Consider the following 14,991-nt stretch of genomic DNA (forward strand, 5'->3'; position numbering starts at 1 on the left):
TAAATAAAGTGTATTCCAGCAAACTACAGTCTACTCAGAAGGTAAACCTGAACTTCAATCACGTATCCGAATGGAGAACATTACATGCAGGAAGGGAGCAGGGCAGACAGAGAACTCCACATACAGCCAAGCACATTTAACAGCCACCATCTGAGGAGAATTTATTTTCACTGTTCCCAGCACACACACAAAATGCTATTCCTTAAGCATTATTTTTGGCCATATATCAATTCTCTGCTACATCACTCCAGCCACAGAATGACAAAGCTTTGGAACAGATGGCCAAGAGTCTTCAACATGGTCAGTGAAAACTTGTCAGCCGCAGTGGTGCTCTGGCAGGGGCACAGCTCTGGGCCTTTTTTCAGAGCAGGAGCAATGACATCATCTCCCGGAATGCCAGGGCAATTGATCGACTTTCCTTGCTCCAAGAAGAGAATGAGGTGATGGTGAGCCTTTCAAGTTTTACATTTGACAACTTAGCAGTAAGGAAGTCAGAGAATACTCATGCAGAGGCTCTAAAATTATTTCATTTTCTTTGATGGTTTTCCTATTTCATACCAATGGTTTAAGTGGTATAATTTCCTTGCAAGATTTTCTAATTAAAAGCTAAATGTTGCACTTCAGCTGTCTCAATGTGTTTTACAAGTTATTAAAGCTCATTGTGTTTTACAAGCTGACTCTCTATGGTCAGAAATAAGCATCAGTGAGTTCATTGGAGCTTATTTCTAAGTAACTATGCATGGAATTGCAGTCATGCTACAGAGAATGGTAAGATGGGTTATCTTGTCTTAAGTAGAGCTAGGAACCTGCAGAAGACACAGCCTTGTGAGTATGGGGCAGTGGTGGGGAACCTGTGGCCCTCCAGAAGTTGTTGGACTCCAACTCCCATCAGCCCCAGCTAACATGGCCAGTGAACAGGGATGATGGGAGCTGCAGTTGAATAACATATGGAGGGCCACAAGCTTCCTATACCTGCTGTCAGGCCAGTCATAATGAGCTGCTGTTCTTCAAAATTTACCACTACACCATATTTCAAATACAACCTCACCAGTGATTTACACCATGATATCAAATTTTCCCTGTATTTAGTCAAGAAAAGGAAAGAAACCTGCCAAACACATCCAAAAAAATAGCTTGTAAATCACATTATGATTATCCAACATTCAAAGTCTTTCTTCCTCTCTCCTTTCAAGTCTCAAAGCCGACAATGTAGCCACCCTGGCTATACTAACTACAATAGATGGGCAGGATATACAACTGCTTAAATAAACAAAAATATTGTCCCCAAACTTTGTATTCATGAATTGAATGGCAATTCTATTATTCTTTTTCATCCTACATCACCACCCAATTCTTCCCTGCTATGACAATGCTTCTGAGCTTGGTCTCATTCACAAATTTCACCAGTAACCTCCTGTTCTTCTCCTCAGGATCCATAATGAATAGGGAATGTGTCTCCCAACAGTGACTGCAGAGGAAGTTCACTTGTCAGGAAGCTGCCCTATACCAATTCAGACCATTGGTGCATCTAGCTCAGTATCACCTTTACTGAGGGACGCGGGTGGCACTGTGGTCTAAACCACTGAGCCTCTTGGGCTTGCCGATAGGAAGGTCGGCGGTTCAAATCCCCACAACGGGGTGAGCTCCCTTTGCTCTGTCCCAGCTCCTGCCAACCTAGCAGTTCAAAAGCACGCCAGTGCAAATAGATAAATAGGTACCACTGTGGCGGGAAGGTAAATGGTGTTTCCGTGTCACGGTGTTCTGTTGCGCCAGAAGCGGTTTAGTCATGCTGGCCACATGACCCAGAAAGCTGTCTGTGGACAAACACCAGCTCCCTCGGCCTGAAAGCAAAATGAACGCTGCAACCCCATAGTCACCTTTGACTGAACTTAACTATCCAGGGGTCCCTACCTTTACTAACAGTGGATCACCAGAATTTCCTTCCCCCCAGCCCTTCTTGGAGATGCCAGGGACTGACTTTCTGCATGCAAAGCAAATGCCATGGGCCTTCCCCATCCCTCCAGATTGAACGCTTGCCCTTCACATTCAGCACAACTCTTTGTCTGATTCCCCTTTCTCACCCATCCTTTCCAGTTTAAGCAGTAAAATTCCTTTTTTTGGCTGAGATCCAAATTGATTATATCAACTACATTTTCCTAGTACTGTAAATCGTCTCCGTAGAGAGCGCTAAGAAACCTGTGGCTCTCGTAAGATGTTGCTAGACTCCCATTATCCCTGAACATTGGCTATGCTAGCTGAGGTTCTTGGAGTTGGAGTCCACAAGTATCTGTTTGGCTACAGGTATCCCTGTCTCCACTGTAGAGGAAGTACTTTAGAAGACTGTCCATTACATGATTATACCAGTGGTTCTCTACTGACCTCTGTTGCGTTACATTGTAATCAAACTCACCCAACAGAAGTCAGATTCAGAATGAGCAAGATGTGAATAAAATATTATTTGTGTGTTTCAATAAAGACTCATTTACAGCTCACTTTTATTTTACTTATAGGATTTCTACCATCATCTTACCACATCTAGCTTCAAGGCAGCTTACAATACAAAATTAAAACTTTTTTATTTATTTTTTTAAAAATCAATAAAAACAATAAAAACAGCAGGAGAAAATAACACAGCTAAAAAGCTAGCGGGTAAAATGAATTAAAATAGGGTGCCTATTGTAGTGGCTTCTAGATCTTACTGGGCTCCAGCTTACATCAGCCCCAGCCAGTATGGCGAAAGATGACAGCAGTAGCTCAACAACTTCTGGAGGTCACTGTGGCAAAGTTATGCCTTGCCCTAACCTGTTCCCTTATGATACTCAAGTTCTCTAGACCTCCCTCACATCCCCAGTCCAGTGCACAAGCTGAGGACAGATTGTGGTCTGGTAAGATAGAAAGACCACTGTGGCAGGAACTGACACTATCGCAACCCCATCTCCCAACTTTTAACCTTCTTGGCTACTGTAGTCTCTGATTAGCTGCTGGGAGCCATCTGTCAATCACAACTCACCTGGGTCAAGAGCCCTTGAAAGTAGCATATTGCTAACATTCCTTTGTCCCTTATCCCACAACCAGCTCCTGAAGCTACCAACTTGAATGATAACCATAAGAGTAAGGTTTGCTATGTTCGCTTGCTTAGGATAGGATCATCTAGGCCAGTACTGTGCATACTCTCTGTTTCCCCACTTTCCCTCCTTTTTAAATACTCCTCCATAATAAACTGCTTAATTGGATTTCTGAGCTACACTGTATTCTGGAAACACTCAATGCCTATCTTTCCCCCCATGTTACTGAGATTGGACTATGCTACTGATCTAAAGTTCCTGGGAGTGCAGGAGGGATGATGGGCTAAAATAGCCAGGTAGGAGACGGATTTCTGCTGGCAGTCCCCTTACTCCCAAGACAGCCACCAAAAGGTAGTAGGTATTTTGCACCCCTTACGCCAGGTGGCAAATAAGTGGCCGGGAGAGAAATATGTAGGATGGGTCACCTGTTGCTAGTGAGCTCCCCTACGTGGTTGGGTCTGGCCATCCTTCACAGGCACCACATTGGTTATTATCCCTGAATCAAAACATCAAAATCATGAAAAGCAAAAAAGTGCCAAAAATCTTAAAAGCCATTTAAGGCATGAGAGAAAAAGGATTTTTGTCTGTTACCTAAAACAGAGAGGTCAAAGAAGATATCAGTTTCATCATGTGTTTAGAGAAGGAATTCCAAAATTTGGTGGAACCACCCCAAAAACAAAAGCCAATTAAGAAAGCCCGACAACACTAGCAAAGAGAGGAAGAATTCTTAATAGTAACACTGTTAATTATAGGAAAAGAAGAAGAATAACAAATAATTGCTCTCAACTCAAGACAATAAGGAATTTCGTAGTAAGCGAGCACGCAGAAGTATTAGAATTGTTGGGGAGAAATGTTTTGAAGAGGGATGAATCCTTGCTTGCCAGCAGCACAAAAGCATTAAGCTTTAGAGAATTATGTGGTCCTTTTGAAAGCTTTTATGCAGCTCGGAAATTAAGCAGTAAGATAACAGGTAGGATTAAATGCAAACAGGACCACAGTAAGGCACACTTTGAAGGAACAACGCTAACTGGTTGTAGGAGCTTGTGAATTAGCCCCTTGTGAGTCAAGGAGGGGCATGATTCTATAGAACTGTGATGTTGGGGTCGTGAGCACAACCTCCCCCAGGAGGAAACCATCATACATACTGGAAGGTGCTGAGGGCTGTGGTGGACTGGAGCTCCAAAGCAACGAAGGCAATCTATGGCAAATGATGCAGCAGCCTGCCCAGCGTTCTGCACCAAGAGCTAAAGAGCTGCTACTCTTGTTGCCATAGCAACTGGAGCAACAGAAAGTAAGATTGACAGGTGGGAGCAGCAAGGCAAGTAGCACCATAGCGACAGAGATGTATCATGTGGCCCCCTCCGAACTTGGAAAGCACAAGGGGATGTAGAGAGATATGGGGATTGCCCGAAAGTATTCAAACCTTGGAATCTTTAAAGGCAAACATGAGAAGGCTAAAGCAGATTTCTCAATGGTGCTTGGGGTGCCTAGGAGACTGGAGGGCAAAGAGGAGGAACACAGTGAAGGCAACCCTCTCCCCATGAAAACTCTGGGAAGCAGAGGCTCAAAGGCTCTTGACACCTGAGCTATGCAAAATAGAAGCTGAAAGGCACATTTACAAAACTTTAAAAAACAACAACAACACCCTCTTCCACTCTCGGTTCAGCATCTTAGCTCAAGAGAAGATTCCTGGTAAGGTAGCTGTAGAGCTGGCATGGGGAAGCCCCCTATTGACATTGTCCCCTGTAGGCACAGTATAGATTTGGTTAACACAAATTTGGTTCTGGAGAATCCTGTGTGGACATGGCCTCAGAGATACTAAATTGTGAAGAAAAGGAAAAACCTATAACAAGCAATGAGCTAACGAAGTGTTCTTTGTTCTCACTGACTAGCTCAGTGAATTTGGGTCAGCTTATCTCCAAGGAAATATCCAGAAGAAGCAACATAATACAGTCACTGAAGGGATGGACAAACATAAACACATTGGATCAGACTAAAATAGAACAGTATGCATCTTTTTTTTCCTCAGCGGTGGCTAACCAGATGCCTCTGAAAGTTCACACGTATGCATGCAAGTATTGACCACCCAATAATGAATGTTCCCTGGGTGGTTTACATGTAATAAAACCACCAGCCATGACTCTCATTGAACAAATTGTTGTAATATAATATGTATTTTACATTTGGAGGATTGGATGTCGGCTGAGGTTGAATCCTGACAAGACAGAAGTACAGGTGGGTGTGGGGGACTCTCTGGTCCTGAATGGGGCAACTGCACCCCTGAAGGACCAGGTGTGCAGTCAGGGAGTCATTTTGGACTCACAGCTGTCCATGGAGGCGCAGGTCAATTCTGTGTCCAGGGCAGCTGTCTACCAGCTCCGTCTGGTATGCAGGCTGAGACCCTACCTGCCTGCAAACTGTCTTGCCAGAGTGGTGCATGCTCTAGTTATCTCCCGCTTGGACTACTGCAATGCGCTCTACGTGGGGCTACCTTTGAAGGTGACTCGGAAACTGCAATTAATCCAGAATGCGGCAGCTAGACTGGTGACTGGGAGCGGCCACCGAGACCATATAACACCGGTCTTGAAAGACCTACATTGGCTCCCAGCACATTTCCGAGCACAATTCAGAGTGTTGGTGCTGACCTTTAAAGCCCTAAACGGCCTCAGTCCTGTATACCTGAAGGAGCGTCTCCACCCCCATCGTTCAGCCCAGACACTGAAGTCCAGCGCTGAGGGCCTTTTTGGTAGTGGCGCCTGCCCTGTGGAACGCCCTCCCATCAGATGTCAAATAAATAAACAACTATATGACATTTAGAAGACATCTGAAGGCAGCCCTGTTTAGGGAAGTTTTTAACAACTAATGTTTTAATGTATTTTTAACATTCTGTTGGAAGCCATCCAGAGTGGCTGGGGAAACCCAGCAGATGGGCAGGGTATAAATAACAAATTGGTATTAGTATTAGTAGGAGTATTATACATTAACACACAGTTTTGAGGAAGACAAAAGCATTCTCTTTTCATTGAAAAACAGCTGATATTATTAGCCTTTGAGGCTATTGTCCATTGATACAAATAATGTATTTATTGTTTGTTTCCAGACGAGTAAGGCTATCTCCAAGGGAGACTTTCACCTGGCAAGTTCTGCGTCCCGGCGAGCACTATTCCTTGCTGCGCTCTCTATCACCATTGGCACAGGAGTGTATGTTGGAGTGATTGTAGCACTGATTGCTTACCTGTCTAAAGGTGGCCACTTATAGTGAAGAATCTCTGCATCAGATGAATAATTCTCTCGGATTACACACTTTCCTATGAAACATAGGACACTATGCTTACAAGGATTTCTACGGAGCACTCCCTAAACAGAGATCTGTGCTCATACAGACTGTCTGTGTGGTCTCCTTCCTTTTTCTGATAAAACATATACTGTGACCTACTTTGTATCACGGACTGACAAGCTAAAAGCAGGAGGGGAGATCAGACTGAAAATCCTGGATTTTGAGACTGCCGGGAACAAAAAAAGTGAATAGGACAGTTTTTAAAATGTTGTCTGCAGGGTGTTTTCAAACCAATGTCCATGTGTGCTAGACCTGGTGTTTGTGAAGTCACCTGTCGGATCTAAGCCCCTGCCTACTCAGGGCGCACAGTGAAGAGGAAGGCTGGGGAAGATTCAGTTCATTTAGTCTTTCTTTTGGGAGATAGGACTGAAGGCTACACGGTGACAGCAAACAGCATTGTCAAGATATTTGCATTATTATGCCGATGACAAGACTTGCAACATCAAATGCTAATAATTCACCCTTGGGTTGCTGGTAGCAGCTACATGCCATAAAAGTTCTCTTTCAGAGGCTTTGTTCATATAACTTGCCCCTCTGCCTACAGTTCCTGTATGAGGCTTTCCCTGCTGCCACAATAGAATAAGATGGCCTTGGAGAATCACGCCCAGCCATCACTTTCAACCTAAGAAACACACCTGCTTTAAATAAGACAATTATTACAGTTACTATAACCAAGCTCATTAAAGGGGCTTGAGAAAGTCCTCATGGGCCTTCCAGTTTTTAATTATATTTTGACATGTGCATTACACTGTCACTCAGGAGAGCTTAACATAACCATTTTGACATGGAAAAGTCACCCCAACGTGGTGTGGTTTGATCACTTTTGATCACATCCAGAATGTCCCAGACCTTAGCCTGTGGAGGCAAATGGAATTGAATGGATAAGACGTTGTAGTGATCAGGTAGTTCTGTGTAAAAATGGTTCTACAGCTACCATTATTCTCTCTACATGCAATGGGAGTTTTCTTGTGCCTGTTTCTGTGCAGACACTTACACATCTGAGGCTGTAATCCTATATTCACTTACTTGGGATTAAGCCTTACTGAACTCAGTGAGACTTACTACTGAGTAGGTACATATAGGGTTGGCTCATAAGTGGGAATGCTTGAATTTTAGTCAATTTAGTTGTGCTGTGCCCAAAGTTATCCGCCTATTTATTTATTAAAAGCCAGACAGTGCATGCAGAGTATCGAACTGCTATTAAGCAATTGGTGATTCTGCAAAGAGAGATTCGAAGTAACCGCTAGGCTAAGCTGGCCCTTATCCATCTATTTATGTATTTATTTTAAATTTGTATACAGCCCTTCATCCATGGATCTCAGAGCAGTTCACAACATTAAATTATAATATAAAAAAACACAAAATACATACTAAAATAAGGGCAGTGTAGACACTGAAGTCATTTGAACTAAAACAAGTCAAATCCATGGGACTGCCTTGCAGGGGTTCTGTTTGTACCTGGCAGGAAGAACACAGAAGGTGCTTATAGTTAAATGTTTGTAATCTCTTTCCTGTGGGGTGCTTTGGCACTCTGTTCTGGTTCAATGTATGCATGTATTTGTTAAGTGGGGTCATTGGTTTGAAAATTACATCGAGTGTTCTATCTTCTTGTCTCTATGCCAGGCTTAGGTCTCGATTCTGAATCTGTGCTTGGGTCTTAAGTGTGAACTGAATGTGAGGAATGTCATGAATATGTTCCAAAGCTTAGCTGCAGTAGAGCTGACCAGCAGTACTCCAGTATCTGCACTTTCAGCCAATATATTTCTGGGCACAATTTGTGGTGGTGGTATAAAGCCTCTTCCCATCTAAACCTACGAGGCCTTTATGATATCGTGGGGATGTTAGGCTGAATGTGCCGTTCTTACCTGCAACAGGCTGACTGACTCTCTCTAAGTTCATCTTCTCTGGTTGTGACATTTCCTCTTAGTAAAAGCCCATCTATGTCTGAACCTTTCACCTTTTGCAAATAGTGTAAGCCATCGCTATTCACACAAACATTTGATAGCTAGGGATGTGCATTGGGACTTCTTCTTTTTAAGTAACTGTAGGTTTTCTCCTTTTTATTATTGATGTTTCAATTATTGACAGTTTTAATGTGCTTGGAAGCTGCCCTGAGCATCCCTTTGAGACGGGTGCCATAAAAACTTCGAGACATACCTAGGTCGAAAAAGCCAAATCCTTCAGCCAAACTTAGTAAGAAACGAAACTGTATTTTACACTGATAAGAGAGAAGCTGCAGAGAGAAACGAGAGATGCAGACACTTGCTGCTTCTGGGTAAAGTAACTCAGGAAAAATTAAGGTGGTAAAACCTCTGCAATGCCATTCCCCAGCCTGTGTTACTGCACACGAACAATTTACTGGCACAAAGCAAACTCCCAGTTATGACCACTTCAACAAGGCACAAGTGTTTTGATTTCACTTCCATGCCTGTTGTATGACGCAAAACCAAGAAGTCTGCCTTTCCTGAGGCAAGGATTTAATTTAACTCTGTTCATAGCCGGAGGGAGAAAACACTGTTTGTTAATGATCAAAGTGCAGGGGGGAAAGGTACTGAAGGGTTTTTAGTTTTGAAAGAAAATGACAAGCAACAAAACCTCATGCCCACTAGAGGAAGCTCCTTCCAGGGCTGTGCTTGACAGCGCCTGTATACCGCTCTCAATTAATGTGGTATTTGTTTCTCTGTTTTTGTTCGCTAATAGGATGGCCATTAAGAAAACTGTGGATTATCTTGTGAATGAAATGTGAGGAAGGTTAGTCTGCGCTTCCAGTGTGTCTCCAAGGCATCACAAGGAAGTGAGCAGAAGTTAATGAAGAAGCCTTATGCTGGCAGGGCTGCAAGTGCTGCCATAAGATTTAGCAATTCCAAGAAGGAGGGAGAGTGGGCAGAGGAGACTTTTGAGCTGGAAGAACTGAGAGTGGGCTGTGCTATTGACATGTGAGGAAGAAAAGCAGAAGACTTAGCAGAGGTGAAAGGAAGGAAAAAGTAGTGTAGACCAACTCTTGGGGAGTTGGAGATGACCCCTTGGTCATCTCCAGGCTCTAGTCCAGACAGAGCTGGAGAACCTTTTCCAGCCTGAGGGCTACATCTCTTCTGCGCAAACCTCTGGGAGCTACATGGCAGTCATGGATAAGGCCAGAGGCAAAGTGGGCAGAGCAATGGATGTGAATTTTACCTTTTGTATAGTAGGCTAGTTTCTTCAGACATTGCAGGCGTCCCTCTCTATTCTCCAGGCAAACAAGAGGCATTATCAGAGTTCCAGTACGCAATTCAGCCAGGCAAAAAAAGCCACTCTAGTAGGGCTGGCAAGGGGTGTGGCCGGGAGGGTGTTTACCTACTTAACATGAGCGTAGCCAGGGGTGGCAGCTGCCTCCCTAAATCAAGTAAATCAATACAATATGCATAACAAACTGAGAATCTGCCCCCCAACATAAATCTTGGCTACACCCATGCCACCTACATAGTTTTTCCACAGTTCAAACCATGCTCAAGGTGGCTTACAACATGAAAAAAAAAATGTAACTACAAAAGTAGTCGTAAACAATAAATAAAACATTAAAAATACAAAACCAAACTGAACATAAATCACAACAACAGCATATGAAATAAAGATACGCCAAACCAACAGCAACAAACCCCTCAAACAAAAAAAACAAAAAACCCCAGCCCAAGTTTGTGTTCAGAAACCTCAGTTTTTGTAGCTGGAGTCAGTCAGGGCCCTGCCCTCCCAGGCCAGGTGAAGAAAACCTGCAAGGAATGGAGCAGGTCTTACAAGACTCAAACCTGTTCCCAAAGGCCAGATAGAGGGTCCCAGAGGACCACATATGGCCCCAAGATTCCCCATCCCTGCTGAGCCAAGTGTCCATTAACTCCCTAGTGTCAGAATTAAAATACTACGTGAATCAAGCAGCAAGAGAAACACTGACTGGTGGTATGTATTTAACAATTTTCCAGGTGCTTTCTAATATGAATAATTTAACCACCCTTTCCCTGAAAAGCTAGGCTGGATCTAGACACATCAAAGAAGCGTTTCGGTTTTAAGCGTTGTAAATTTAAACCGGGAAAACCGATAGAGAAAAATGGGACTCCTTGCCGCCATCTGGTGGCACAATGTTATATCGCGCATACAACGCATATAAATCGCTTTTTCTTTAGCAGTCTAGCTGAGTCCCTAAAGTCTCTGCCTTCACCTCCTCCTCCTCAAGCTTTCTACCGGAGTGCTCAGTACTTCCCACCCCAGCGTCCCATATCTGTGTCTAGAGGTACAGACTTGGATCTGTCTTGGATTTATCTGTGCACGCTGTAGCTATTCTGTCAGAGGCTCAGCATGTTGTGTATAGTTCAGGTGTACATTTTATTCTAAAGTAGCATGTTAATGTCTGAGATTTCTGCTGTACTTGAGCCATAATGGAGAGAGAAGCACACACGAAAAGACACCTGTTCAGAAGAAGAAACCTCTGAAGGGGCCCATTATGTTTTATATAACGGAATAATATAATAAAAAGGAAATGAAGGACGTGTTTATTGATAGTATCAACTTCTGATGCAGGAAAGAACATGGGAATGGGATGCATTTGGTAACTGGTGCAAGACTCTTGGGAATAGCAAAACCAGAAGTCCAGGGAGAATGCGTGAAGGGAGATTGCAGAAGCAGATCTTGCCCCTGACCTCCACAGAGTCACCGAAGAGCCTCCATGCCTACAGTGGGTAAAAGCGAAGGCTCCCCCTGCATGATTGCATACCCCCAACATATTCTCACCCAAATCCAGGGCACCCCACCCCGCACCATGTCGCCCACAACTGGACCGCCTTATATTCTCTGTCTTTCTCTCCTCCACTGCCACGGTGGCAGCTAGGCCTCAGCCTTCTTGCTACCCCTGCGGCCTCACCATGCCCACCAGAAGCGGTGCTGCCTCTCTGGAAATGTGCTGCACCCACTTTTGGTTGTATGGAGGCTGCAGAGGCTGTGGCGGCGGACACCAGGCTACCACAGAAGAGGCAAGATGGCTGAAGCAGAACATCCGGGATGTCAAACAGAAGCCGGGCTGCTTCTGTAAATCTGGAGTGTCACACTCCAAGTAGGACTGTTGGTTAGTATGTGATTGCACACCCACCTTTCTGCAGGAATTCTGGTTATACATGCAGAGTCTAGATGTGCGTACAAGTTATCAGTTAATATATGAGATGTTGGACCCTGTCACTGTGACCCTAAATCCTCTCCTTCAATTTGTCCCCTGAGCAGAGCCAGATTGCAAGAGCTTGACGCTTTTCATGTAGTCTAGCGTTTACTTTGCTAATGCAAGCCACAGCTTGGAGCTGACACAGGTGATGATGTTTACAAAGTCCTCGGTCCATTGGAAGGGAAACAGGAACAATACAGAACCCACTTCTGCTACTTATAGATGGGGATCTTTGTGTACAATGTCTGTTTAGGGGATTGCCACACATTAAATGGCCTTGGACATTTCCCTTGACTACTTCACATATCAGTATATTCTTCTTTGCCAATACGTCAGGAGAACACATTCTCCCTCAATCATCAAACTAAAACCGATGGGGGACTGCTTCTGCAATGATGTAGACCTGCATGGTGCAACTGTGCTAACCAGGCAGGGCATGATGGGAGTTGTAGTCCAAAACCACCAGAGGATGCCTGGTTGGCAAAGGTTGATCTTATCTGTAATTCTTTACCTGTGCCTTTGCTTCCATCATCCTTTACCTTTACCTTAAGCTAGATGAGGATGAAGGGCCTTGGAGTCCTGACAACATCCAGGGACCCAAAGTTGAAGAACACTGCTCTCAAGCAACCACAAACAAGTATGCTCCATCATCTATGTGGAAGCCGTTCAAATATTTGGAGATGGCTATCATATCACCTCTAAATTGTCTCTTCTCAAGTGCAGCCATACCCAGCGAATTCTACCTTTCCTCATAGAACTTGGTCACCAAGCCCCTCGCCATTGCCCTTCTCTGGACACCTTCTAGAGTTTCGTACAATAACCGTTTCTGAGTCCTTGTGGGAGAAGGCAGACTGAAAATAAAAGTGTGTCATAAGAAGGACAGCCCCCACCCCACCCCCAAAAGAAAACAAACCCAAGAAGCTTGTGGATTCAGCATTTGTTCCTTAATGACTCAAAGTAACAGTAAGTTACGCACTGTAGACGTCTAGTAAAAACTATAAGATGACATTTCCCCCTGCTTGCATAGTTTAATTTTGCTGCAAGGCAAGAAGCTTGCTCTAAAAGAGGCTGACAAAATTTAAAAAACGGTTTCCCACTAATAATGTGAATTTCTGTTCATCCCAGAAGGGCAGAGCTATGTGAGAGCATTCCCATGGGAAACATTGCAAAAATGAGTGTACCAGCTAGAAACCGTCTGGAGGGGAGAACTGTGGAAATTGAAATCCATAGAATCAGCATGGTGGCTGCCTTAGAATAACTTATTATAGACTCTGAGCGTCTGCTGCATCCCCTGGAGCAAAGAGAAAAGAAGCAAAGGAGAGAAAAACAAGTGTCTGGGTAAGTGGCAGCTTCATGAGTTTGCTCAGACTTTGAAAAACTCTTTGAAAATGGAAATCCAGCCCCAAGGACTCTTGTTTCTTAACCTGCAGCCCAGACACCCGCCATCTCCCACAAGCTGTACTCTTTGAGGCTGGGTAACAAGACGCACAAGAGAATCATAAATATTTGCACACCACTTGGCCATTCGCAGCATCTCTCTGCGAGGCAGGTCAGTATTATTGTTCCCAAATGGCTGGCTGTGGGCTGAAAGAGAGTGGCTCCTCACAAGGGCATGTACGTGAGATCAATGCTGAGATTAGATTTGAACGGAGGCATAAAGCTCCTAAGTAGATACTTACTTTTGGCTGAAAAACAGGGGAGGGGAAGGGGGGAATCCATACAAACAAATTTTCCCAAATACCTTCAACATTTGGGACATCTTCCCTAACAAATCCAGCATCTTCATCCTGCAAAAAAACACAAAAAAAACCCCACCAACCTCATATTTCTACTCAAAAGTGTCTATTTTTGTGACTCACATATGTGCCTTTCAAGTTACTGTTATTGATTATCAGGGATGCGGGTGGCGCTGTGGTCTAAACCACGTCAATTGGAAGGTTGTTGGTTCAAATCTCCACAACAGGGTGAGCTCCATTGCTCTGTCCCAGTTCCTGCCAACCTAGCAGTTTGAAAGCATACCAGTGCTAGTAGATAAATAGGTACAGCTGAGGTGGGAAGGTGAACGGCATTTCCGTACGCTCTGGTACTCATCACGGTGTCCCATTGCACCAGAAGCGGTTTAGTCATGCTGGCCACATGACCCGGAAAGCTGTCTGTGGACAAACGCTGGCTCCCTTGGCCTGAAAGCGAGATGAGCGCTGCAACCCCATAGTCGCCTTTGACAGGATTTAACCATCCAGTGGTTCTTTACCTTTACCTTTACCTTTACCTTTACCTTTACCTTTACCTTTACCTTTACCTTACCTTTATTGTTATTGTTTATGTTAAATTTCACATACCACCTATTACCAAAATAGGGTTATAAGAGGGTTCCAAAAATAAAAACTGATTTATGCACACATTAAAATAGAAACATGCATAATCAAAATACACAGTAAAACAATACAATTAGAACTGTACAGCAATTAAAATCATGAAAAACTAACTGGAAGAATCACAATTCTGTCAACTCTTTCTGAGGAACAGCCTTGGACCACTTTCCAACTACTTTTGTTTCAATTATCTTACAAATACAGTGGTACCTCGGGTTACATACGCTTCAGGTTACAGACTCCGCTAACCCAGAAATAGTACCTCGGGTTAAGAACTTTGCCTCAGGATGAGAACAGAAATCGTGCTCTGGTGGCGTGGCGGCAGCAGGAGGCCCCATTAGCTAAAGTGGTGCTTCAGGTTAAGAACAGTTTCAGGTTAAGAACAGACCTCCAGAACGAATTAAGTACTTAACCCAAGGTACCACGGTAAAGTTGCCCCATCCTGAAGACATCATCCAGCTGGACAGGTTCATCCTACTACTTTTGCATCAAGATTTCCCATCTGCTTTAGAACCCTGCAAAATCAAGGTTCTAAATTATATGGGGAGCTTCCACAGGAAGAGGAATGCTCATCACAAGAAAAGGCAGAAATAAGATCTCAGCATCTCAGATTTGGGTAAGTTTCCACTTTACCAGTGTTGTATCTATCATTGCTTGTTTCAGCACATATAAAATTCCCCATGGTATCAGAAGCTGGGCTAAAAATACAGGCCACACAAAAAGGTCCCTGGCTGCTTTAGAACTGGCGAAGTTGCAGATTTAAGTTTTCGTTATCTATCTTTCACAGGAAACCATCTTAACCCCATTTGAGCCAATTCAATTACAATTTTGTATTTTTGCTGAGAAGTGTCTTTCAGAATTATATCTGTATTAGAATATATTTTCATATATGTTGTCCAGGGTTTTTTTAAACCTACTCCAGCTTTTTAAAATGGGGTGATATATCCTGACACTGACGTATAGTTAGTGTCATATAAATGATTAAATGGGTGTCATATAAGAACAGTAATATACAGTAGTAGTTAATCCAGATTTGTG

At 43.6% G+C, this 14,991-nt stretch overlaps 1 protein-coding gene and 1 long non-coding RNA gene across 3 annotated transcripts in view; one reads left to right on the forward strand and one right to left on the reverse strand.

The window, feature by feature from the left end:
- Nucleotides 1-10,917, forward strand: part of SYNDIG1L (synapse differentiation inducing 1 like) — a 99,471-nt gene extending 88,554 nt beyond the window's left edge. For both annotated transcript variants that reach the window (XM_080979510.1, XM_080979509.1), the window contains exon 4: nt 6,166-10,917. In XM_080979510.1, the coding sequence (XP_080835636.1) occupies nt 6,166-6,324 (159 nt within the window). In that variant the 3' untranslated portion in view covers nt 6,325-10,917. The remainder of the gene's footprint in view (nt 1-6,165) is intronic.
- The window catches only part of LOC308462543, a 301,862-nt gene that overhangs the window by 237,260 nt on the left and 49,611 nt on the right, over nt 1-14,991 (reverse strand). The window lies entirely within an intron of this gene.

Source organism: Podarcis pityusensis (genome assembly GCF_964106645.2).
Source record: "Podarcis pityusensis genome assembly, chromosome: 1".
NCBI classification, from domain to species: Eukaryota; Metazoa; Chordata; class Lepidosauria; order Squamata; family Lacertidae; genus Podarcis; species Podarcis pityusensis.